This window comes from Candoia aspera, chromosome 14, assembly GCF_035149785.1.
Source record: "Candoia aspera isolate rCanAsp1 chromosome 14, rCanAsp1.hap2, whole genome shotgun sequence".
NCBI lineage: Eukaryota > Metazoa > Chordata > Lepidosauria > Squamata > Boidae > Candoia > Candoia aspera.
The window spans coordinates 1,844,462-1,868,968 of record NC_086166.1 but is presented as its reverse complement, the minus strand read 5'-3'; the positions used below and the strand labels follow the sequence as shown (position 1 = coordinate 1,868,968).

General features: G+C 46.9%; 1 protein-coding gene across 3 annotated transcripts in view; it reads right to left on the bottom strand.

Moving 5' to 3' along the window:
- PEMT (phosphatidylethanolamine N-methyltransferase) overlaps nt 1-24,507 on the bottom strand; it is a 50,919-nt gene that overhangs the window by 5,655 nt on the left and 20,757 nt on the right. For all 3 annotated transcript variants that reach the window (XM_063315137.1, XM_063315135.1, XM_063315136.1), the window contains exons 4-6: nt 17,539-17,684; nt 11,486-11,597; nt 1,539-1,613 (exon numbers count right to left, since the gene is read on the bottom strand). In XM_063315137.1, coding sequence (XP_063171207.1) covers nt 1,539-1,613; nt 11,486-11,597; nt 17,539-17,684 — 333 coding nt within the window. The remainder of the gene's footprint in view (nt 1-1,538; nt 1,614-11,485; nt 11,598-17,538; nt 17,685-24,507) is intronic.

Here is a 24,507-nt window from a genome sequence, read left to right as displayed (position 1 = left end):
ATCTCAATTGAGCTTGATCAAAAGACAGGACCCAGAATGGAACTAAACCCAGGATTGAGCTAAACCCAGAAGAGCAAGTTCAGGGTTGAACAGCATCTACAGCATCTTAGAACAGAAACAGTAAATGACACAGTAGATACAGTCCTTGAAGATGTTTGTTCCATTCTTCAGAGAGACTGGCATTTAGCCAGCATGTACAGAAACCCAGAGAGTGGCAATCTCAGGGTCCTGCCATGTGCCTGAGAAGAACCCAAGCTAAGCCTCCCCTTCCTTTTACAAATCACCTTTGAATGAATGAACTGGAAATATCTGTAACTGCTAGCATATAACTAACACAGCTGGGGAAGCTTCTTCCAGGTATGTGTGGGTACTGGAAAGTCGACATGTCAATGAAACTTGCAAAACACAGTGTTTCTTGGATGAGTTGGGACACACATGAGGTATTCTCAGCAGAAACCTGGCCAAGATGTTTTCAGCAACATGGCCTGGCTTAGCATGGTCTAGGTCCTTTTCTGATGGCATCATGTGGTCTTCTGACAGTAATGGTCAATGTGGAGGCTCCTGGCTGTCCAGCTATGTGAAAATTAGGGTTGCTCATGCAATCCCTCTGTGATATAGAGCAGACCCCACATAGTAAGGAGCTCCTAGTTGAGTCAGAGTCCAGCTTCTCCTAGTGACCTTAATGTAGCGTAATTACAAATATCTCTAGACTGGAAAATGAAGAGGGGAGATCTGCAACTGCAGGCACCAATGAGCACCCAGAAACCAGAATACCATCACGACTCCTGCATTTGCTACAGGGAGGGGGAACCCTAAATCACCATCACCTTTCCAATTGTCTGAGAGATAACCAGCTCTCTCATTATTCATTCATTTTGTTGGACAGCTATAATATATATATTGATGTTCTTGGTGGTGGATTGTTACCATCAGGAGTTCACCGGTCAATGGACCAAATGAAACATCAGCTCCAGGTTTCCGCTTCTTGGTCAAACCATGAAAAACAACCTCAGTTGCAGGCATAGGAATGGCCTTGATTCTCCGACCCTCTAGAATTCCTCAGCCACATCCACCTGGAAGAAGCTTACCATTTCAAGGGAGAAAATCCAAAGATGGACCTGAATCTACTGAGCTGGAGGGCCTCATATGGCAAACTAAGAAGGCCCCCTCTTCTCACCTATGTTCTGAGTGCAGGAGATGGCAATCTCTTTCCTAACTACAATGCCCCCCACACGACTTGTATCAACCCCAGCCAGCACCCCTAATGATGAAATATGATGGGAAACGCTGGTGAAAACATCTGGAGAACCATCCTGGGTCGACTATGTCTGCTTTGAGACTCTCCTGATGACCTGGGCAATATTGAACCACTGGTCTGAATCACAGCCCATCTTTATATTAAGTCTGCTGGGAAAACACAGAGGGTAGGCTAACTGGGGGCGGGGGGGACGGACAGACACAATCTCCTTTCTCAATACAACTCCCTGAAGTGAAATCACAACTTATTATTTTTTCCATCCCGCATTGAGGCAACTCACCCTTCGTAGAGCAAAGCAACGGCGTAGCACAAAGCCACTGCCGCGGTCAGGACAAGTCCCACTGGGCTGGCATTCCTGATTTGAAAAGGCAGAAGAGAACAAAAGTGGAGAAGAAAAGAGAATGCTGAGTCAGCAAGAGAGACACCAAGGTTCCCCCCGCCCCCAGAACTCTACCTTTATACCTGAGCTGGGAACTTGCCCGTCCGCCAAACCAGGTCACCTGGCCAAAAGTTACGGGCCTCTTTGCACAAAGAGAAGAATAGTGTAAAAAAAAAATCCTGACCTAATTGAGTCATTGGTTAATCAAGTCTTGGGGGTGGTGGCGGCGGCTGTTTTTGCTATATTAAAATAATGGGATTCGGCTCACTGAAGATGGAGCTACGAGGATAAAGCTGGAGATTACATCAGCCCCTTCAATGCTGAAGAAGCAGCTGGTTATACAAGACCAGGGGCAGACTGTTGCTAGAGCTGAGCAGAAATCTCCCCGGATCCAGGGCAAAAATGTAGGCCGAAGTCAGCAAAGGCATGAGAAAGTACCAAAACTCAACAGGCTGAAATGGGTCCCCAAGCGAAGACTGCAGCCCCACGGAATGAGTCTAAACCAGGATCCAAAGGAGGTTTTTCAATGACAATTAGCCATACCAGCAATAATCAAACTTCTGAAGCTTTACACACCTCTATTAATTTGTTTTCTAGATTTGTATCCCAGTTCTATTTCACGCACCTCAAGGAAGCATACAGAATACTCCCACCTCCATTTCCCCCCAGTAAAAACAACCCTGTGAGGTGGGTTGGACTAAGGGAAGGACTGGCCCAAAGTCCCTCAATGACCAAGGCAGGATGGGAACTCCTGGTCTCCCAGTTCCTGGTCCAGCACCTTCATCACTAGTCCAACTGGCCCTCCTATCCAAATGCATATTTGGTTTGGATCATAAAGCCAGTTGAAGGATTTCTGTTCCCAACTGATCCATCCATCCATCCATCCATCCATCCATCCATCCATCCATGTGACTGCAAGGGGGGACGGGGTCAGATTGATAGGCAAAAAGGAAAGGTAGCCAGAAAGGTGGTGAGTCAGGATGATGGAGAGACATTCCTTCTTCTTCCTTCTTCATGGCTATAATGACGATTGATTACTAATTAAGAGAGACTCACGCAGCCGTTTTAAAAACGGGGAAAGGTAAAATAGGAAAACTATGAAAAACAGATAATCTGTGTGTGGAGTGACTGACTGACAATTTAGTTGCTAGCACACAGACCTGCTGATCAGCCAAGTTTGGCCAACAGAGGAAAAATCGGTGGGATATCAGGCTGGTGAGGCAATCCCGCAGGGACGTCACGTCGATGCTACAAGGGCTGTAAAAGCAAACCATTTATACAATGAGGAGAACCCCCTCCCCAGGACGTATTTCCTGATTTCTTTTTCCTCCCTTCCCTTTGTATTTCTGCTTTTTGCCTTTCAACTTATTGTTTAGTTTTTTAATTCCACTTTCTGTCTTATTTTTGTCTTATTAAGAATTTATTTTTACTTTCTGTCAATGTTCGGCTTGTTTAATTAAAAAAAGCAAATGTGTGTATATTGATATGACATAATATAGTACAGCATATTTATTAATGTATAACCAAACTATCAAAAGTTTATTTATTTACGGTTGTTGACCAAAATAATTTCAGTGTCTAACCATCCCAACTAAACACAGACTCTGGATGAGGACTTCACATAATAGGGGAAAACACCAATCACAACTTAAACCAAGAATATGCAAGGCACAAGACCATGCTATGCTTGGGGTAAAAGCCAAGTTTTTAAAGTATATCTAAAAGTTTCCAGAGTTTGGGGTGTCTGAATCTCTGGGTTGCTATTCCAGACAGCAGACACCATAACAGAAAAGGTGCACTTCCTAAGTCCCATCATTGCTTAACAGATGGGACCCAAAGCATGACCACCCTGTTGGATCTTCTAGAATGGGCAGAAATAATGGGAGAGGGGCACTTATAGGTGGTATCCAGTGCACCTTGCACAGTTGAGCTATTACACAGGTGTACTAAGGAGCATCCATAACACTCACATTGTTGCGTTCTGGACCAGCTATAGCTTCTGAGTGGTCTTCAAGGGCAACCCCATGTGGAGCACATTGCAGTAATCCACACATGAGGGGACCAGGGCATACGTAACCACAGGGAAAGGGTGTAGTTGGTGCACCAAGTATTTATTTATTATTGCAATTTTTATTTTATTTATCATGACAATGCATAGGCCTCTCAGTTCCAGAAGGGTTCTGGGTAGCTTACAACCAGGACAAAAATAAAATAAAAAGAGTAACAAGGGAAACAGAACAACTCCTTGAAACCAGTCAGGCACAGAGGAAATACAATCATAAATCACACCATCAGTTACTGCATCGTACTATTAATCCCCAAAGTCTTTCAGAAGGTTTTCCTGAACACCAACAGATTTGGTGCTGACCCTGACTTTGGGGAAGACCTATTCCAAAGAAGAGGGACAGCAATGGAGACAGCCAGCCCTTGTGGTCCCTGATTATCACAGTCCCTCCAGGATGGGAGTCAAAGGGTGTCCTCCCTAAGGGAGAACTTGGTGGTCTTCCAGATGTTGCTTGACTGCATCTCCTGGCAGTGCTGAGACAGGCTGGACAATGGTGAAAGTCACCTGGAGGGCCACCACTTCCTCCAATCCAACTTTAAACCTGTAAAAGTCTCAGGTCTGGCTCTCCAATGAGACAATCCTTGTCACATTATGAGCTGGCAGGGGCTTGGCCTGCTTCCCTCCCCCTCAGTCTGTGGAATGTTCTCCTTTCCAAGCTCCAACTGGTCTCCACTCACTCAGCAATTTGGAACAGGAGTAGACGCATCTCTTCAATTTGGCCTTTTAAATGCCCAGCAGTGATTTTCATTGTGTTTAATGGGTAGTGTTGATTTAATTATTTATGCTTAAGGGACTGCATTGCTGTTTTGGAACTCTTCTATGCTGCCCTGGTGATTTTCAGAAAGTTGGCACTGAAATATCTTAAGTTAGTCTACTGTTATCCAAGCAAAGTCCAAATCTCAAGTGGAAGTTTTTAAACCAATTCTATTGAGAATGGCCAACGGATTACTTAGCTGGGTTCAAAAGTAAATACATCCAACCCATCTAATCTCAAGAATCCCAGCTTTAATTCCCAGAGCTGCTACTTCATAGGATCTGTAGAACTTTATGGGAAAGATCTTGGTGCAAAATTGTGATGTGCTCTTACCCAATCTGACCCCCCTAGACTGGACAGTCAAACTAAGCATCAATCAGTTTCCCAAGACAATTTTTGAGAATTTTGGCAATGAGCTTTGATTTCATCTCCATGTAATCTGCCTCTTTCTTTGACCAAGACTAGCTCAGATTATTGTTTCTGCCTTAATCCCCCTTAGAGATTAGTTGGGAGGAAAACTTCACCAGTTGGCTCCCTCTAACTTGAGCTGACTTGGCTACAGAAGAAGTGGGTCACTGACCAAAGGACAAACGAATTATGGTGACTAAACAGAAGCTAAGGAGGGCTCAGTGACTGGCAAGACTGCTGATGTAAGGTGGGTGACTGTGTCCAATCTCAGAGACGCTGTGCTGGGAAGTGCAAAGAGAAAGAAAAGGTAGTGGAACATTTAAACACCAGGGAGTGATGATCAGATGGCCTAACCGTATTAAGCAAAAACAGAGTCAGTCAATAGCCCACCCAAACAAAGTCTGGTTCAGTAGAATGAGGATTAAAGATTCATTCTGACTGAGATTTTCAAAAGTTGTCGAGCCACAAAATGAAGAGGGACCTCAAAGAGGGCCTCATTCAACTGCCAATTTATGAAAACAGCCCCAAAGAAAAGGGGTCACCAAACATCTGCTGAAGACCCTGTAATGGGGAAGATGCCCTAGTTGTGAGGCTTGGCGCTACTTCTTGCACCATCCGCGGTGGGCAGTGTGAGAGTGAATCTGAGTACTGCTAAAAACAAGGGAGGTGTCCTTCCTAAAAGAGGGCCAGGAAGTCCTTTAGGTAGGGTGGGGAAGAGAAAGAATGCAAGGCGGTTTGAATATGGATTCCATAAAGAGGACTTGCTCCTGAAACACGCAGCAGTCCTTGGAATTCGTTTATTATGGCTTCTTAATGCTCTTTGATAAATACAGCAGATCAGAATTTCTTGGAGTTTTGAGTCTGCCTCATTCATTGCAGTTGTGCCTGCAGGTCTAAGCCCCAGGCCAAGCTTTTGAAGAAGTCTGAGACTTAAAACAGAGCATGTGGGGCTCTGAATCCTGCCCAGGCCTTGCCGGAGCATCTTTGGAGAAGTGTGGCAAATTCAGGGCTACCGTTCCATTCAAGAAACACTAGTAGATGGTATCACATGAGTTCTGCTCAGTTAAGTCTGCCAAAGGTAGGGGATACAGCTGAAGAAAAAAAAATGCTACGTCCATTCCTTAGCTGTGGGAAAGGATAGGCTGATTTGGTCTCCCCAACAACTTCTGCCTCCCTCACACATCGTATACAACGGGACAGCTTCTGGCCAGCTGGTTGCAAACTCAGCCCGACCTCATCTCTGCCTGGAGCTGAAGTCATCTAGATCTCCTGGTAGAGTTACTGAGTTATACTCCAGGGAGATGGTTTAAGGACTCAAAACAGACACTCTTCTCTCACCTCAAAGCCATGCTTTTCAAGTGCAGCCTAAACCGACTCGGGGGGACCTTATGTTGCTACGTCCTGAGCGGGGAGGATTGAAGGAGAACCAAGAGAAGGGAGATTAAAACAGCTTCTGCTGCTATTCTGAAACACGGCTCCAGCACAGATTGAAGTAATTAGTCCTTGATCACGCTTCTCCCTCATTTTCAGACCACCTTCATAAACATGGATTTTCTGCTTCAAGGGGAAAATATTAGCTGTCAACAGGAAGGCAGCGTAAAAGGTAACGCTCGGATTTTCCTATGGGGCTAAGATGAGAAAGGAAGCGCTCAGTGCTTCTCCATTTTTCTTGTTCCAGTTTTCTCCCCCTCCTGCAGCAAACAAGCAATGAAGCGAAATGCAGAATGGGATCGAACGTGGCCTACCGGCTGCCTAGCATCTGAGAGGGACCTCTTCCAAATAACTGGCAAAGACGCTTTAAGGCTGGGGACCACTCCCACATTTTGGAAGTCCTTGGCTAAGCCTTCCCCATCCTGAGGTCCTCCAGATATATCAGGTCAACATTTCTGCCCATTGTACAATGAGCATTTGGGGTACTCTAACCCTACCAACCCATCTGGAGGATCCCAGCCTGGGGGAGCAAGCCTACGATCCATCTTAAGAGTTATGTCTGGCTCTTCTTTGGAGAAATGAACTCCAAAGAGTCCAGTTCCTCTTAAGGTTTTCATTTTCAATCTAAAGCTCATTTAATACAATATCTGCATATAATACAGGTAGTCCTCACTTAATGACCATTCGTTTAGTGATGGTTCAGACTTACGGCAGTGCTGAAAAAACCAACTTATGACCAGTCCTCACACTTATGACCATCACAGTGTCCCTGTGATCATGTGATCACCATTTTCTACCTTCCTGGCCAGCTTCTGGCAAGCAAAATCAATGGGGAACTGCATGATTCACTTAACAACCATGTGGTTTGCTTAATGACTGCAGTCATTCGCTTAATGACTGCTGCAAAAAGGTCGTAAAATTGGATTTAATGACTGCTTCGCTTAGCAACAGAAATTCCGGTCCCAATTGTGGTTGTTAAGCAAGGACTACCTGTATTTCCATTTCTTCATCTGTTCAAATCCATATGGAAATTTGAGCATTTTTGTACCCACATTTCCTATATTCACTTCTTTTTGCACTTTTCTTATATGCACTTCATTTGTATGCAATTTTTCTTGAAAAAAAAATTTTTTTTGCAGACTTTGCACTTGGAAAACTTGACTGCAGAACCAGAAATTTTAAAGAATTACATTTGGACTTGCAGATTTAGTTGGCGAGTAGAAATTAAAACGTCAGCCAAATCAATCTATGCACCCTCCTCGCAATTTCCAGGATCTAGTCCTACTTGTCAACCGGCAGAACCCTGCTTTATTCAGGAACGCTTGACCAGGAACAAATTTTAAATGGATATTTCATTGACAAGATTTTCCAAAAAAATGCGGGTGGATTTTAAAAACTGCTGTTTTCTAAGTCTTAATTTCTTGCTGGTCTTATGCATTGCTTCATGTATCAGCCCCTAAAATGGCACACAACCACTACCCGTTAAAAAACGCTGCATTTCTTAAATATATTTATTTTTTGACGTGCTAGAACAATTCTCTCAAACCGGATAACAGCTGATGCCAATAATGCCTTTGTCAGTTCTGTTCCGTCCTAAATCTGCAACATTGAGGCAGGGAGAAAATGCTTATTATTGTGCTTTTTAATATTAGCTGGAGAGTGCTTAGTTTAAGGCCAGGAAATCTGATCTGTTCTTTCAGCCCCTTTCATGAGGTCATACCAAACATGTTCTCATGAAGTGGAAGGAAATAGCCTTGGTGTTTGGATGCCATGGAGACAGCAGTGAGGCCCGCAGCCACTGAGACAAGCATGTTGCTCGGCTGCCCTGCTCTATAACAGAATCACAGGATTTCACTTGCTCTGAATCAGCAGAGGGAAAGGGTTAGGCTTGGAGCGCAATCTGTTTAGTCGGCATCAGAATGCGAACTTGTCTAATTTCACTTTTGCAAACCAATGCGGACCAGGCTTAGCTATGCTTTGCGAACCCCACAAGTTTTCCAAACAGGACAGTGCAGTTCTTTTTCACTGGAAAAAGCGGCATGTTACAATAAGCCTGATCAAAAGTGCACAGCACTGTGAAAAGAACAAGCAGAAACACAGAAAGCTGTGGAAAAGCGTTTGCAAAGACGAATGGAGCGGTGTGATACAGTTCAGAGTGGTAGCTGGGGGGGGTGTCTAATCCTGAAAAGAGTTGGACAAGGGTGCCAAACCGTGTGTCCATTGTGACTCAAGGGCGAGACCTTCGGGAGGAAGAGGGACAATTTGCTTCCACAAATATATTTTTCCCTCTCTAGGTCTGGATTCGGACCAAGGAGAAAACTGCACCCCACCAACACTGGCAGGGCATGCTGCTGCATATATACAATGGAGCCAACCCCACGTTCACCAGCACCCATGAGGTTCCCCAGTTGGGCGACAAAACGTCTGCCAGCCAACCACCAGGCTCAGAGAGGCCCAAGGACTCCGCATTAACATCTCTTCAGAGGCCCCTTCAAGTCTGCCCTAAAATGTCTGTGTATGAAAGTGGGGGGGGGGGAATGACCATTGGCCAAATTTGTATCTGCAGAAGGGTTGGGGAAATTAAGGAAGCCTTCACTCCTGCAGTTCTTCCACAGGACCATTTCATCTCCCCAAACGCTGAAAAGCGCTCCCAAAACTGGGTTGTGGCATGCCCACTTTTCCACTCCTCCAGCCTTGCAAAGCCTGACGGGGACCTCGGGTTGACAGAATTTGCATACCCCGGTCCTAGCAGCCTAGCATGCCCATGATGGCTTTTTTAATTGGAAGAACGGACTCGTGACCAGTATGATAGCCCTCCAAATGGCCTCGTAAGAACAGGCGGAGGTGGGCCATTCCCACAAAACAAGTGTCAGACAAGGGGAAAAAAGAGAAAAAGATGAGCCTCAAGAACAGGAAGCTGCAAGAAGCCACACCAGCTGCTCAGAAGGCCCGCATGCTTGCAGATCTAGCTGTGGTCCTCCTAGGCAATTTCTGGCCGTGGTTCAACTCCTGAAGTGGCTGTTAAGAGCGCGTTCTGCATCATCGTATAAATGCCTCTCCTTGAGGAACTGAAAGACTTCTCCCTCTTCCTCTCTGATGCTTTCCTTGGCTCCAGGATTGTTTTTTCTCCCCACTTTACGGAGAGCAATTCAGTAGCGTTGCCAGCTCATCACAGAGCTCATTTAGTGGCCAATTAAAACGGCAGAGATGTGGGTGAGTGAGAGTTAGTGCGTCAGAGAGGCCGGATATCCCAGGCTCCAGCACTACCCTGATTTACTCTCGCTGGGCCCTCCGAGGAACACATGGCCTCGCCTGGAGCCTGGCTTGACAAGGGGTGTGACCTGCACTCCATGTAAACCAGGCTAATACCTGTGCTGCAAAAAACGAGAATGGCCATTCGAGAGTGGGAAAACAGGAGAGGTGACAGGGTGGAAATAGCTAGGAGATATCAAGAAGTCCCACTGTAAACAGAAACCAGACTTCTGCACCTCTTGGGCATTTCAGAGGCAAGAGACCTTCACGACACATGCACTCAGGCTCTCTGCAAGTGCTCTTCCCTCTGAGAGGCCCAAGTGGTGCAAGAGTTGGGCTGGACGGCAAATGTTTTGCATGTGGGAAGGCAACCCTCCCCCCAGCTGAAATACCTGTACCTAGCTTTGTTAATATTAAATTATTTCCCAAATATTAATTTTTCCCCCCTTTGGTCACTCTGAAAATTAAAATTCAGCAGCAACTTTTAGAAAGCCCTGGATAAGTCCACCAAGTTTTCAGGGAACCCAAGGGGTGAATCTGTGTCTGACAGCCTCTGAGGTCCCACCCAGCCTTCTACCCACTTTGACATCTTGTTCAACAGCGACTGCAGCCATGAAACACGGCAACGTACACCTGCACACTTTTGGGGTGGGGAAGCTAAAGAAGTTAAAAGGATGAAAGTCCACAAAGCCAAAGAAAAGGACTGATAAGATGTAGAACAGCAGAGACATAGCAAAGATCCAGATCTGATCTCTTGCCATTTAGAAAAACAAAAACAAGAAACTGAAAATTCAAAAAAACACCTGAAAATTTAGAGAACCGCCACTAATTAATGCATGGTAATTTTGCTATACAGGCAGTCCTCGACTTACGACCATTCGTTTAATGATGGTCCGAAGTTATGACGGCCTCGGAATGGGTGCTTTACAGCCTGTAAAGCACTTCCAAGCATCATGAAACATTGCACCTCCCCTCTGCAGAAACATGATCGCATTTTGGGCCCTTGGCAACCAGCTCGCATTTATGACCAGTTGCAGCATCCCGTGGACACGGATCACATTCTGCAATGTTTTTTACCATTTTCTGGCAAAAAAAGCCTATTTAGGGATGCTGGATTTGTTTAACGACCGTGGTGATTCACTTAATGAGCCATGATTCACTTAACAACCACTGTAAACATGATTGTAAAATCAGGTCCAGTCATGTGATGACTCAACTTATGACTGCAATGACTTATGATGGAAATTCCGGTCCCAACTGTGGTCATAAGTCGAGGACTACTTGTATATTGTTAAGAAATGGTGCCTTAGTTGTACCTCAGTGGTACCTTAGTTAGCTCCATCCTCTCCCTCATAAAGCTCTGATCTTTCTGCAACAGTCTGTGCTCACAATTCTGCCTGTATAATTATTCCAGAGTGTTTTATATAATTTATACTGGGGAGGAAAAAGTGCTGTGCTATGCTACTGTGTTTCCTATCCAAGCATTCTCTCGCTTGCAGATAATGTATTGTCTTGGAATTTTTCCCAGCCACTAAGACTAATATTCGATTTCCTCTCCTGCAGAAGCTGAAACCACATTCCATCCTTTCAGAGATTCCAACATTCGCAAACAGCCAGGTTATTCCTTCAAAGGATGGGTGGCCTTACTCCCATTTCCGCTTTGCCTCTCAAGCGGGCAACTTCCATCCAGGGAGCAAAACTTGGGTGTCAGGGAAGATGACGACTACCCGGGCTGTGCTTTGGGGCGTTTTATGGGGAAAGCCATCATCTCCTCAAAGCCACAGCTGCCAAGTATTTTATGTCACAGCAGGGAGCTGCCAATGACTCCTTTCCTTTATTGCTCTGGGACCGTAAATAAACAAAATGAAAAATGACTCCTTTTCAAGCTGAAGGATCTTGGCGCAGCAAAGGAGGAGAAAAAAAGACGACGGGACTTACATGAGGGACCATCCGAAATAGATGGAGGTGCTACCCCAGTACATAGGGTTGTCCAAGATGCTGAACGGGAAGCATGTCACCTTTGCCTCCATAAGGATGCCAAAATAGTCGCCTAGAAAGCAAAAACAGTGCGCATCTGAGTCAATCAAGGAGTTGCTTGGCTGGGTCAGATCAGTGGCCTCTTTAAACCCAGTTATCTCTTTCTGCAGCAGCCAGTTTGGTTGGTAATTAGGATCCCAACATACCCAGAGACAGACCCAGCGGCTGTCCAGGGAAGTCTACTGACGCACTGCAACTGCGACACGTGTAACACTCTGATGCACTGCCTCGCTATCTGGTTTTTTATTTATGTTTCATTGTTTTCAGTAGGCTTCGTAGAACATTTTAACTGGTGGTTTTATTGTACGCCCCCGAGTCACTTTGTGTGAGATGGGTGGCCATATAAACTTAATAAGTAAATAAATGAACAAGCTAACTAAGCTACTTGTTCAAGCCCCTTAGCCTGCAGAACTCTACCCCAACTTCCGCTGCTGGCTCACCTAGGGATTTGGCCGTTTTACGTAAAACATACACGGCTGGATGGCAAAGATCCTTCCATTTACGTGAGCTGCTCATTCGCGTGCACACAGAGAGGACGAAAGACTGCAAAAACGTTAAACCTGTGGATTCAGTCCTTAGTGCCTGACATCAGATTTTCCTTTTCCTGCCAATGACACCAAGCTGTTTTTCTCTTGATCAAGGCTCAGATCATTGAGGGAGTTGTAAAAATGTCTTGTGCGGGTGTGTTAAATGTCTCATTTGTGTGGGTGTGTTTAATTTGTGTGCAGATAGGTGAGGTCTGGGTTGTTAAGCCGGTGGAATGGCTTCTCCTTTAAAGCCAATCTGATCGGCTTTCTTTTCGGCAAAGCTTACAGGGGGATTTCCTGCCCCCCAGGCCAGAATTCTCCAAGTGTAGCCCTTGTGTCTCACAAACAACCCTCTGCCCTGGTTCATTTCGTTGGACATAACTTTCCAGAACACCTATTGCCTGTAAGGAAAGTCAGCCAGGAGGAAATTGACTAGCAGGAAACTCAGCCATAAGGAAATGGACTATCACAGTACGTCAATTTCAGAAAGGAAGTCAGCCGGTCACCAGGATGAGGGAGGTAAGAAAGTTTACTAGGAATTTGAGCAGTTGCTTCAAAGAAGAAGTGACAGATCAGGAGGAAAAAAAAAACTCCTCCCTCCAAAGGGTAGAACCAGAATCTGGAAGAGCTGACACGCGCAGGAGAGAAACGCAGAAGACAGGGGGACCCAGATGTCACTTTGATGATTTTGGCAGCTTAAGTAGCAAACGAGCAAAGGATTTTGCGATTCTCTGGCTAGGTCAAGACCCACAGATGGTTCTTCACAGAGATGGGTGAGATCCTGCAAATGCGGCCCCGGGGAGCCATCTGCCCCGACATTATCAAAATGCACTGCGCTCTCCGGCATTCCAACGGCAACAGACAAAAACCCAACACAACCCAAGTGTGACTCAGCCGGCTGCAGAAATTGCCAGGCAACTGCAAACCATCATACTGGTGGATGAAACTTTTTCTGCTGTCTCATTATCCCACTAAGCTGCCTGTGGCAAGCATCCAGGGGTGGGGTGGGGGGTGAGAAATACCAAGTGGGGTGAAAGCTATTCATTCTCGGGCGCTCCAGAATGGCTTTTTGACATGGTACGAAGCTGAGGAAATTGCAGATCTGACCCAGGTACAATTACTAATAAATTATTGCCCTCTATTTGCTGGGGCTTGAAACAGGTTGTTAATGCCAATTAAGGCCCTGGCTTTATAAAGTAGTGTCAACTGCACATGGGGGGGGGCGGGGGGGAGAGAAATGAATTGGGTTGTGTTTGACGTGATTCATGCCAAGAGCCATAACTTTAAAAAGCATTCACTCCCTCCCCCCCCCACAAAAAAGGCAACTCAGAAGCTGTAAAGCCTTTGTTCTGTATACCAGCTTCTGGAAAGTAATTCGGTCGCATTCCTATATTCTTCTTTTGTTAGAAAGGTGAGGCGTTTTTTTCACCGCCCCAACTTTTTGGAAAAGCCAGGTTAACTGAGGGTCAGGAGATTAGCAGCTTCTTCACCTCCTGAATCAAAAGGGGAGGAAGCAAAACTACATCCGATGCTTGCTAGAAATAAATCACAGCTGGGGGACACGGGATCTGTATCTCCTCTGTCTCCTTCACTGGGTTGGACAATAGAGCATCCATGAACCCTGCTCCCAAGCAGCAGCTGCTTTAGTGGTGCTGGATTGGCTGGCTTCAAAAAGGGTTGGAGCACTTCATGGAAGTCCTGGGGGTCAGCGGCTGTTGGCCTTGACAGCAGCGGGGCTGCCGCTGAAGGCCATCTGCTGAGAGACTGGTGGGCTTCCTTGGGCAGTTGGTGGGCCACTGGAAGAATGGACTGCTGGACTAGAGGCTCTCAGTGGTGCTGGCTACCAGCTTGGTTGGCTTCCAAAAAGGGTTGGTCCAATTCATGGAAGTCCTGGGGATCAACGGCTTCTAGCCTTGATGGCAACATGACTGCCTCTGAAGGCTATCTGCTGAGAGACTGGTGGGCTTCCTTGGGCAGTTGGTGGGCTATTGGGAGAGTGGAATGCTGGACAAGGGGGGCCAGGGGTCCGATCCAGCAGGGAGCTGCTTACGTCCTTCTATTTTTAGCATCGTATCCAATTGAGGAGATGTCTTCAAGTCCTCTTCCTCCAAAATTAAGATCCTTCCGGAGGGAAGAGTTGAGACAATGGACTGATTGCAGAAGACAAAACCCCTTCTCGGCTGGATCCAACCTCACAAAGCAAGAGGTCATGCTGTACAATGGCTGCGGAATTTGCCTTTCTTTTTTTTCCTAAATGGAATTGATTGCAGTCTCCAGCCATTTCAAACTGGTCCTGAGGAATGTGGGAGGATCATCTGGCTTGAATGGTGGGAGACGAAAGAGCGAGGGATATTAAAAAAAAACAAAAAAACAGAAAGACTTTTCTAGTTCCTGCGAGGGTTGCAATCAACTGAGCCAAGGGCATTTTGCTCTCAAGGGAGGTATCATCATTCCTGTTTATCATGAGAAAATTGCCCTCCCCTCCCCACAATGTTACATCCTTCTACACAGTCATATGTTTCCGGATGGCTTCTCCACCCCAGTGAATTGTAAATCTTGCCTCTCTTCTTTCCCCCTCTGAATTCCAGAACGTAAAACCTAGCAATGTATTTATTTATTTATTCAATGGTTCTTTCGAAGTTGTATTGAGGAATACAAAAAGCCAAGAAAATAAAGGCTCTGTGAGTGTGAGTGTGAGTGTGTGTGTGTGTGTGCGTGCTGAGGTTGCACTTTTGTAGCTCGGCTCCCCCTCCCCCAAATTGCACACAGCTGTGTCGGTCCATCTGGAGGAAGACACAGATGGAAAATGGCTCCCCCCTCTTTATTGGAGGGCAAATTAAAAAGCTGCAGAGGAAGCTTGTGGATTTGTTGAAATCCGTTCACCACAAACAAACAAGATAAAGTGGGGGGGGGCACAGAAACCAGAGGGTCCTGGAGAGGATTAAAAAAAGGAGATCCTCCCAACTGGTAGCAATCTTCCGGTCAAGAGAGAGGACATGGCAGAGAAAGAAGAATCAAGGGAGGGATCATTTCTGCTGAAGAAAATATCTTTATTCCCACCCCTCCTTCCTGCCAGGATGCCTGAACAGATCAATTAATCACTTTGGGCTTTGGGGTTCGTGGTAAATCCAGGCCAAATAATGGCTGGTGAGGTCCTGATCCAGAATGCACCGACAAATGTTCAGGGTTGGGAAAGAGAAGCAGGAATGGTTGTTAACTATGAGGCCCACGGTTAAATGAACTCCAGTGAGCAAGTGCTCCTAGAAGCTGTCCTCTAAGTACTGCCACACTGTGCCCACCATGATGCCACGGTGGGCACCACTGGGATGCATTTGCAGAAGACAAGGCAAATCCAGAGGAGTCGGCCCTTAACAGACACTCCAGGAGACAAGGCAGGCCTTCCAGGTCTCCTACAAGTTTGGTTCTGCTCCCGAGTCCTGCTTACGGGGCCAGAACAGTGGATTAACTAGGCCAGTGTTTTTCAAACTTGGCAACTTTAAGATGGGTGGACTTCATCTCCCAGAATTCCCCAGCCAGGAAGGCTGGCTGGGGAACTCTGGGAGATGAAGTCCACCCATCTTAAAGTTGCCAAGTTTGAAAAACACTGAACTAGGCCGTACTCTGAGCCAGCCCTTCTGGTCCCCCAAGAGGAAATGTAGGGTACTGTGCAAAGCATTCTCATTTTCTATTAGGTTACCTCCAAGGGATGAGTTTTCTGTTCTCTGACTAAAACAGGAAGTTGGTCAAGCCACTGTGACATAAACCTTACAGGACAGAATTCACTGGGGATGAAGAACAACAACTGAGCCTGGAGAGGAACAGATTCACCAGACACATCTTCCTTTCCCACCATGGGAAAGAGCAGGACACAATGGGAAATTGAAAAGGCACCCGTCTCTCTGAAAATGAGGTGCAGAAAATTAGGATGCTGGGGAGAGCTGTGCGCCCCTCACCACCGCGGCCCGGATTTTGGATTAAAATCTTGGTTAAGTGGTCTCTGGGCTGCCTACACACTCTCATGCACGCACACAAAGGAAGAAAATGGGCCAAGAGTTGCTCAAAGGACGAGTCCTCGACTGCTGAGAAGCCGCCCCTACTGTGAAGGAAATGGGAAGGGCACCGAGCCGTTGTTCAGCGAGTGAATCACTTGGTGCCAGTCTGACCCCGTAGCCTACATCGAAGGGACCAGGAAAACAACAATCTGATTATTTAAACACACAGACTGCCGCCATCCCAAATTGCAGAATTAGGCAAAGCCAACTCTTGGTTCTAGCAATGGCCCAAAAGGCGGCGGGGGGTGGGGGGAATGGTATTTTTGTGGCCAGGGGTGTGTGCTCCCTCCTCCTACCCAGCAAGGCAGAGTGCCAGGCTGACTTGGGTGGATCCTGAAAATCTAAGCAGGACCAAGCTGATTAGCGTTTGGATGAGAGACCACGAGGAGACAGCATTAACATCGGCTAGACTGGGAAAGTGAAGATCAGTCCAGCCAGAAAGCAGTGGCAGAAGGATGAAGAATCCCCTCTTGTGGATGGTTTCATTCGTTACCTTTTATGCGCACTGCAGAGGGATGGACTAGAGGATCCTTGGGGTCCCCTTCCACTCTACAATTCTTTTTCTAAGTCCACCTCCATATTGTCAAGAAAACGACACAAATACATCCACAAACTCATCGAGAGCCGCGCCCCACTCTACGGACCTGGACCTACTTCCCAGAATCTCTGACTGTAAATCGTATACAGGAAGTCCTTGACTTACGACCACAGTAGGGACTAGAAAATTTGTTGTTAGGTAGTGCGGTTGTTAAGCGAGGCATCATGTGGCTGCACCTGATTTCACAACATTTTTTGCGGCGGGCGTTAAGCAAATCACTGCAGTCATTAAGTGAATCACGTGTTCGTTAAGCAAACCACGTGGTTGTCAAGCGAATCACATGGTTCCCCATTGATTTGGCTTGTCGGAAGCCGGCTGGGAAGGTTGCAAATTTCGATCACGTGACCCCCGGAGGTTGCAACTATTGTAAACACATGCTGGTTGCCAGGCGCCTAAAGTTTGATCACGTGACTGCGGGGGAACAGCGACGGTCGTAAGTCATTTTTTTCAGTGCTGTTGTAACTTCAAACAGTCGCTAAATGAATGGTCGTAAGTCGAGGACTACCTGTATTGCGGTGGAAAGAGGAACAAGGGAAAGGGAGAAACGGGGTCCATCAAACTATGGATGCACAGCTGTCCAGGACAAAGGAGCCACCATCTGGACTTCTGGGACCTCCCCTGCGGAGGCCCCCCCATTGGTAACCGCCTTTTGTCCTGGGGCATCTTGGAGCACATGTCGGCCTGGGCATATCCATCTAGGGCAGTGTTTCTCAACACTGATATGGGGGCACCTGGTTGGGGAACAGTGGTATCGAGCCATGCTAATGTTGACCTTACCCAAATATGTCCCGATAAACCCCAGTGCCAGGAAGCTGGAGGTCACCAAGAGGGTGCCCACTGCCAGGAGAGTCAGGCTGGCATAGTACCCCAAAAGACAATCCAGCAGCTGCAGCTTGGGCTGACTCCTCATTGCTTCTGTGAAGCTGCAAGAGAGAGGAAAGGAAAGGTCACTGACCCAGCGGAAGGCTTCCCAAGGCATTGCAGGCTGAGGAAAACGGGGCTCTGTTAGTTCCAAATTCCTTTGTGTGCCTGGAACCCACCGAAGGGCCTGGAGACAATCTACAGACCCAGAAATGCCACATTCACCTTTTTCCCCCCCTCTTGCAAAAGGGCTAGCTGGACTTTGGTGATACTTGCCATCCACCTCGGTTGCCTGTCTGCAGAAGGGGCGCGTTCATCTGATCCTATTATCCTAGATCCGTGTTTCTCAACCTTGGTGACTTTAAGACATGCTGGGCGTGGGGTGCTGGTTTAGAAGCTATGCCTTGCTTGGAAACTGGCTGGCTGTAATAACCGATGGATTCCCCCCGCCCAACCACAAAACGTAAACGGGTATCATTTTCAAAACTCAGTATGGGCATGGCAAGCTACAGACCGATTGTGGCTTAATTTTTCTTGGACTCCAACCCATTTCACCTGACAAACGTATAGTAAAAGAGAAAGGGGACAAATGATTTCTTGTCTTTTTATTAGAACAGCTACAACTCGGTGTTTAAAGAAAAGGAAATCTTTTCTATTGCCCCGATTCTGCCAACACACCAGCTTCAAGAGACCTAAGCTATGTTTCCTTCCATTCCCATGCTTTGGAACTGGCCCCTCGGCTGATTAATCAACTAACAGAGAATTGATTAAATGACCGCCTCAAAACTTGCAGCTCTGCTGAAAACAGCAGCAGGGCTTTGGGACAGCGTGGTGAGGTGCGGCTTGGCACGCCCCAGCTTCCTTTCACCCTCATTCCCGTCCTGCTTGTGGTTCAGTCCTTGTGCAAACAAAGGCCTGCTTCCATTAGCCACCCCAGCTGTGCTACCTGTGTTTTCATTCCAGCCAAAAGTGCTTGCTCATGGTAATGGACCATCTTCTCCTGGAGTAAAGATTTATGGTTTCCTAAACAGAGTTTTGTTTGCATAACATGTGAGCTAGGGAGGTCCGTGTTGTTACCTTGTTGCCCTCCCTACCGGTAAACAACCTTTCAAGCATTCACATCGCTGACTGATGCTGATTTCTTAAGTTAATGTAATCCATTTGGCATCTGGAGTCAATGAGGCTCATGTCATGTGTTAAAAACCTGCTCAGAGCAACTCATCGATCAACCTGGGTTTGCAGTTAATATAAACCCTGGTTTACATATGGCTGTCTCCCTCTTCTGACTTCATGCATCCTTAAATCAGAGAGAGAGAGCTGCTTTGAAGCAACACGTGTGCCTAGCATTTGCAGAAACATGTCTGGTTTTAAGCCTGCCCATTTTTGTAAGAGGTCAAAGGAAACCCCAGTCAGGCAACCACAAAGTCTTGTACACTGCGTTCAAGTCTCATTTGCTGCTCAAGTCAATCAAGCTTCTGCTGAGGAGAGATATGAAAGTTCCTGTTATCTATAACCTTATAAGATTCAAGTTAGACTACTGTATTGTGCAACCTGTGGGGCTGCCCTTGAATACTGTTCAGAATCTACGCCTGGGACACACACCACTGTTCGCAGACACAGCTCAAGGTCAGTTCACAGTACTGTACTGTTTCAGTCCTATGCCCTCAAGGGAGCGCCTTCTCTTGCCCCAAAAAACTTGCCTGCCCCATAAGGTAAGGGGGAGAATGGTCTAAGGGGAATGGTGCTACAGTGACCCTTTGACTGATGGGGAGACCCAACACATTTGACAGCATTCCCTGCATATTTATTTTATTGTGTATTATGGTGTTTTACAGTTTTATATTTTTATTCATGTTTTATTGTAAACCGCCCAGAGTCCCTTTTGGGAGATGGGCGGTGATAAATTTGATAGGTAGATAGGTTGATAGATAGATAAATGATTTTAAGAAGAATAAGGAAACTATGCTCCACTGTTACCTGCCTCCCACCTCGCACACCTGAGGCTGAGGTCTTTCCAGATGGGAAAGCGAGGATCAAATCGGGGACTGTTGATATGATGGGCAAATAAGACCGGAGACTTCCCCAGTGGGCTACTTTGAACCCAAGGGTCCCCAGATGGATATTGTGGCCAGGCAGAGAACCCAAGCAGCAGCAGCTACAAGGAATCTTCATCCCTCTTTCTTGCTTGAATGAAGATGCAACTTCAGATGGCAGTAGCCCAGAACTGTAGAAGAGAAAGGGGCACCTCCACTTGCTGTTCGCCCCTACCTCGTCTTTTCATTGGGGTCTCGTTCATTTCTTTAAAGAAACAATAAGGACTAATTTATTTCTCTGGAAAGATGGATGGACGGAGAGGCTGGCAGACAGGCAGAGAGACCAGCCTACAGCTCTCCCCAATATATAATGGTGACTGGGAAGTAGTACCAGATATTTATTTATTTAACGGATTTATATAGCCGCCAGCTCAGCACATGACCCAGATAAAACTTTTCATCAGCCTACGCACACTGCCTCGCCTGGCTGGGGAGACAGATCCTACCGCCAAGTTGCACTAGTTTTCCAAGCTCCTGAACCTACATAGCCCCAATTCAGAACATCTTCAGGACCTAATCATCACAACTCATCTTTCTCCAGCTGGCCCAGCAGCTGGTGGTGCTGAAATTGCTGATTACAGTGTGAACAGGAAACCCGCAATCTGCAAGATGGCCTGGGCGCCTAGGTGTAAACTGGGACAGGAGGAAGCACTTTCGCTGGCTGGGCGGACAAAAGGACGTGGGGAACTGGAAGACAATCCTCTGTCCTTGTGTCCTTACAAAATAGCTCCTTGCTGGTAGATGTTGCCACCACCTCCTTCATCCACAAAGATTCAAGAGCTTTCTTTAAGAAGAACAGCCTGTGGTTTCCCCTTCACAGCATCTTTCTGCTTGTTTAATATGCTCAGCTGATGTTACGTGATCTATGGGCCAATCGCTCACTGCTAGTGGTCATCTCGTGGCTACAAGTCCTCCTTTGCCTGCATTCACCCCTGCCAGAAGGATCTCCCTCCCTTTCCTCACATCACAGTCCTGTCATGCACCCATGTGTGCACACTTACACACTACGCCTGCCACGCATGACTTTCCACCTCAGCGTTAAGCTCTTGAACTTTCGGAGGGGATCTCCTCCATAAGTGAATTCAAAGAAACTTGCTCAACCAGCCATAAAACTGCCAGGGTGGGCAGCCCGCAAACCATTTCCCCCAAGGCACCGGTTCAGCCAGCAAACCTTTTAGGGGGCATTTCAGAGAACGGCCTCTAGATCTCTGTTATAGGTTAGGGGTTAGGGGTAAGAAGTTAATTTTCTCTGCACTGCAATCGCCCTTCCATCCTGGCTCCTCTGTTTCAGGGCTGACCAGGGAGGCTCAATCCAGGCTCCTGGCATTATCAACCAGATGTCCTCCAGAGGTTTTGGAGCACAGTTCCCCCAATCCCTTGCCACTGGCTGAAGCTAATGGGAATTAAAAACCCCACATTTCTGGATGCCCTCTGAAAAGTTAGCCGTGAGTGCAGAGGAGATAAGGAATGTCACTATCCCAACCACCCCTTTGCCTGTGGCTCAACCCATTTACGCTGCTGGGAAGCTAATGCACCCTTAAGGTGACTGTCCTAAACAGCAGTCAGCTGGGTGGGGGGGGGAGAAAGGTTTTATTTATTTATTTATTTATTTATTATTCACATTTCTATTACTGCCCATCTCCCCCAAAAAGGGGGACTCTTTTTGTATCTTAAAGAGAGATGGAGATCAGTTCTGACCATCACATGGCTGACTGCAGCAACAAAGATTTCGGAAAGAGCATCAGAAGTAGGGATATTCTTTAACGCACGGACTGGCTTTATTCCCTTGGATGGGGAGAGGAGAGGTGTTTTGATGAGTCAGAAGACAAAAAAAACAGGAGCAGAAAGGAGCAGAGACAGGGCGCAGAACAGCAGCTTCCCTCTTCTGATGTAACCCTCCCGGGCCTTACACTGGTCTGTGTCTCCGGAGGGGGGCACTCAGCATTTCTCCAGCCTGCCAGTGTGACTGACCTCCGCCTGGCTAAGCATTTGCGTCTATCCCAATCAGCCCCCCGAAGCAGAAAAATCTGTCTTGTTGAGGCCCATTCAAGCAATGCTAAAAGCTGAGTGTAGGCTGGGGAGTTTCTAGGACTGTCAAGGAGCCCAGAATCTTGCTAGATCAGGCTGAACAAATGTCTGGACCAGCAACGCTGGCTGGGGAATTCTAGGAGTTGCAGTCCACACATCTTAAAGTGGCCCAGGTTGAGCAGCCCCCATCTGGACCCTTAGTGCCAGGGAGTGTATTGAAGTCTTCCATGTATCCATATACACTTCCCCTCTTGCACACACACACACTCACGCAGACAAAGCCATTTAAATAACACAGGATCACTGAAGGGCTGAGAGGGAGAGGAGACTCCCCCCCCCCATCTCTCCCTGCTAACAGTTCCTTCCCCACGGCTTTGACCCCGTTGCCACTGCGGCTAAATGACACCACTGGCAGTTGTTCAGATGGGACACCAGCATTAACCAGCCAGTGCCATCAGCACAGCCGCCAACGTCTTATAAGACGTATTTTAACTATGGTGACAGGGAAAGGAGAAAATCACAGTCCTCTACATCTGGCCTGCACCCTCCTACCCAGTAACCCCACTGGAAACTCCCACAATGGGGAGGGAGGGCTACACTTCCTCCACCCCTTTCATTTCTCCTGCACATCTGGCCCTCAGAAGTCCTGACCTGCTTCTCCAGATGAACCTCCTCATGGTCCTCCATGAAACCGGCCAGGAAGGCGCTCGCCTTGCAGAACTAAAACCCACTCACCTCCCGATTGCATAAGCCGAGCAGGGCGTGACCTCCCCATTCGCTTGGAATCAATTATGATCCAGTTGGTTTCCAGAAAGTCATTGCCCCTGGCCAGTGCAAGTCTAGTTCTCTAGATCAAGCTTCTTCCTAGAAATTGCCTTGTAAACCAGCAGATCTCTGAGTGACCCTTTGGAGCAAATAATTGAATTTGGGAGCTCAGCTGAGCTCTGCCTTTGGGCGAGGGTCGCAGCTGCTGAAGACACACTGCCTTCGCTTTGAGGAAGTCCAGCTAAAAGAGGCCCCTGGGCTAAATAGACTGCCTCTCATTCTCTAAGCGGTCTGGGTTGTGTGCTTGAGTTCCCACTACAAAATGCTCCGCTCTGTAAAGTTCGGGGAAAGCGTTCTGGCCTTAAACAGAATGCATTTAATTAACAGACATGACATCTACCTAGGCACAGAGCGTAGGCATCTTTAATCCACATTAAGCATGAACTGTATTGGACTGGGTCCAATACAGCTTTAACGTTTGAATTGCCCTGGAAAATCAAGCTGATCTGAATTTCAACATTCAAATTCTGGCCCAATTTATTCAGAGCGATTTGGATGATTAAAACCGGCATGTCCATGCAGGAAGGCTTCCAAATCAGCCTCAGCTGATTCGGAGCATCACATATTTACCCAGCCCTACTGCAGATGATGTTTATTGATTTGCTTATTTCTTTATGAGATTTGTAAAGTCAATCCTCACACAAAGCCAGCTGTTTATGATTCTAGGGAAGGCAAATGTACTGGATCATTGACTTATTTAGCTATTTTCTACATCCAAGCAATCCAAAGCCATCATTCAAGGGAAACAAAGGCTACAACCTATGTATTTTATACAAGTTGAAAAAACTTTTGTCTTCTCTCATATCATTTATTCTGGTTATGGGCGATGTACAATGATGGTAGCAAAACCCTCAAACAGTCAAAGCAAGTTTAATTCCAAGGTTCCCTTTGCCGTCACAAAGCTGGATTTTATGCCCTCTTTCTTGCTCCCATGAAACATTCACGGCCCTTGGGGAGGGTTTAGACTAAGCTGGTCCTACGCTCTGGATTTAATTCTGTATTGCCCCCCCGCCCCCCAAATCCAGTGCAGAGCAATCAAAGCTTTGTTGCTGTTGTGGATGCCGAGAAACCTTTCAGAAAGCCAGCCCCCCTGCTTAGGTTACCTTCGTGGCAACAAGAACATCTAAGGACACATTACCATAATGTACAGTACATCATTCATACTGGATTAGGAGCTGATCAAAGTGGGGAGGGAGAGCATTATCTTGCCATATCTGAGATAAGAGAGTTGAAATGACCTGTGAGTTAAATGCACAGATAATCCTCAAAGCTTCTGTAAACACGAGAATTCGCTAACCCTGAAGAGGGAACTGAGCAGCCAAAGTTTTTTCATTTCCTTCTTAAAAGGGGGAAAAGGATGCTGGGCTGAGATACTTCCCTGCAGCACCCAGTGATAAGATAGACGCACGATAAATAGGAATAATATTGGGTAATTTGCCCCAACCTGGTGCCTTCCGGTTGTGTCCGATTACAATCCCATGGCCATTTGGAGGGCATCGGCTTGAGGATGCTGCCTTAAATGAGGTCAGACCCTTGGTTCACCAAGTCAGTCTCAGTTCAGCAAAGGAAAGTTGACAGGAATGACAATTTTTAGCTGGAGATGGTTTCTGATTGACTCTTCAAGAGGAGGACTTCTAGCATAATCTGTCTCCCCAACTTTGCGGTCATCAAGGGCTGTAAGGTCAAGTGAGGGCCAGTCTACTCGGGTCGTCTGGAAGGGCACCAGCTCAACTCAAAGCTGAACAATGGGTTTCAGTTCCTACAGAGATAGCATGACCCTATGTTGGTGTTGGACTAGGAGGGACCCAGGTTCAAGTCTGCCCTCAGTCACAGAAGCTCACTGGGGGACTTAGGGCAGGCCACGCTCAGCCCTGCCTACCTCACAGGGCTGTTGTTGGGCCAAGCTGGAGGATGGATGCTTTGTAGGCATCTTCAGCTC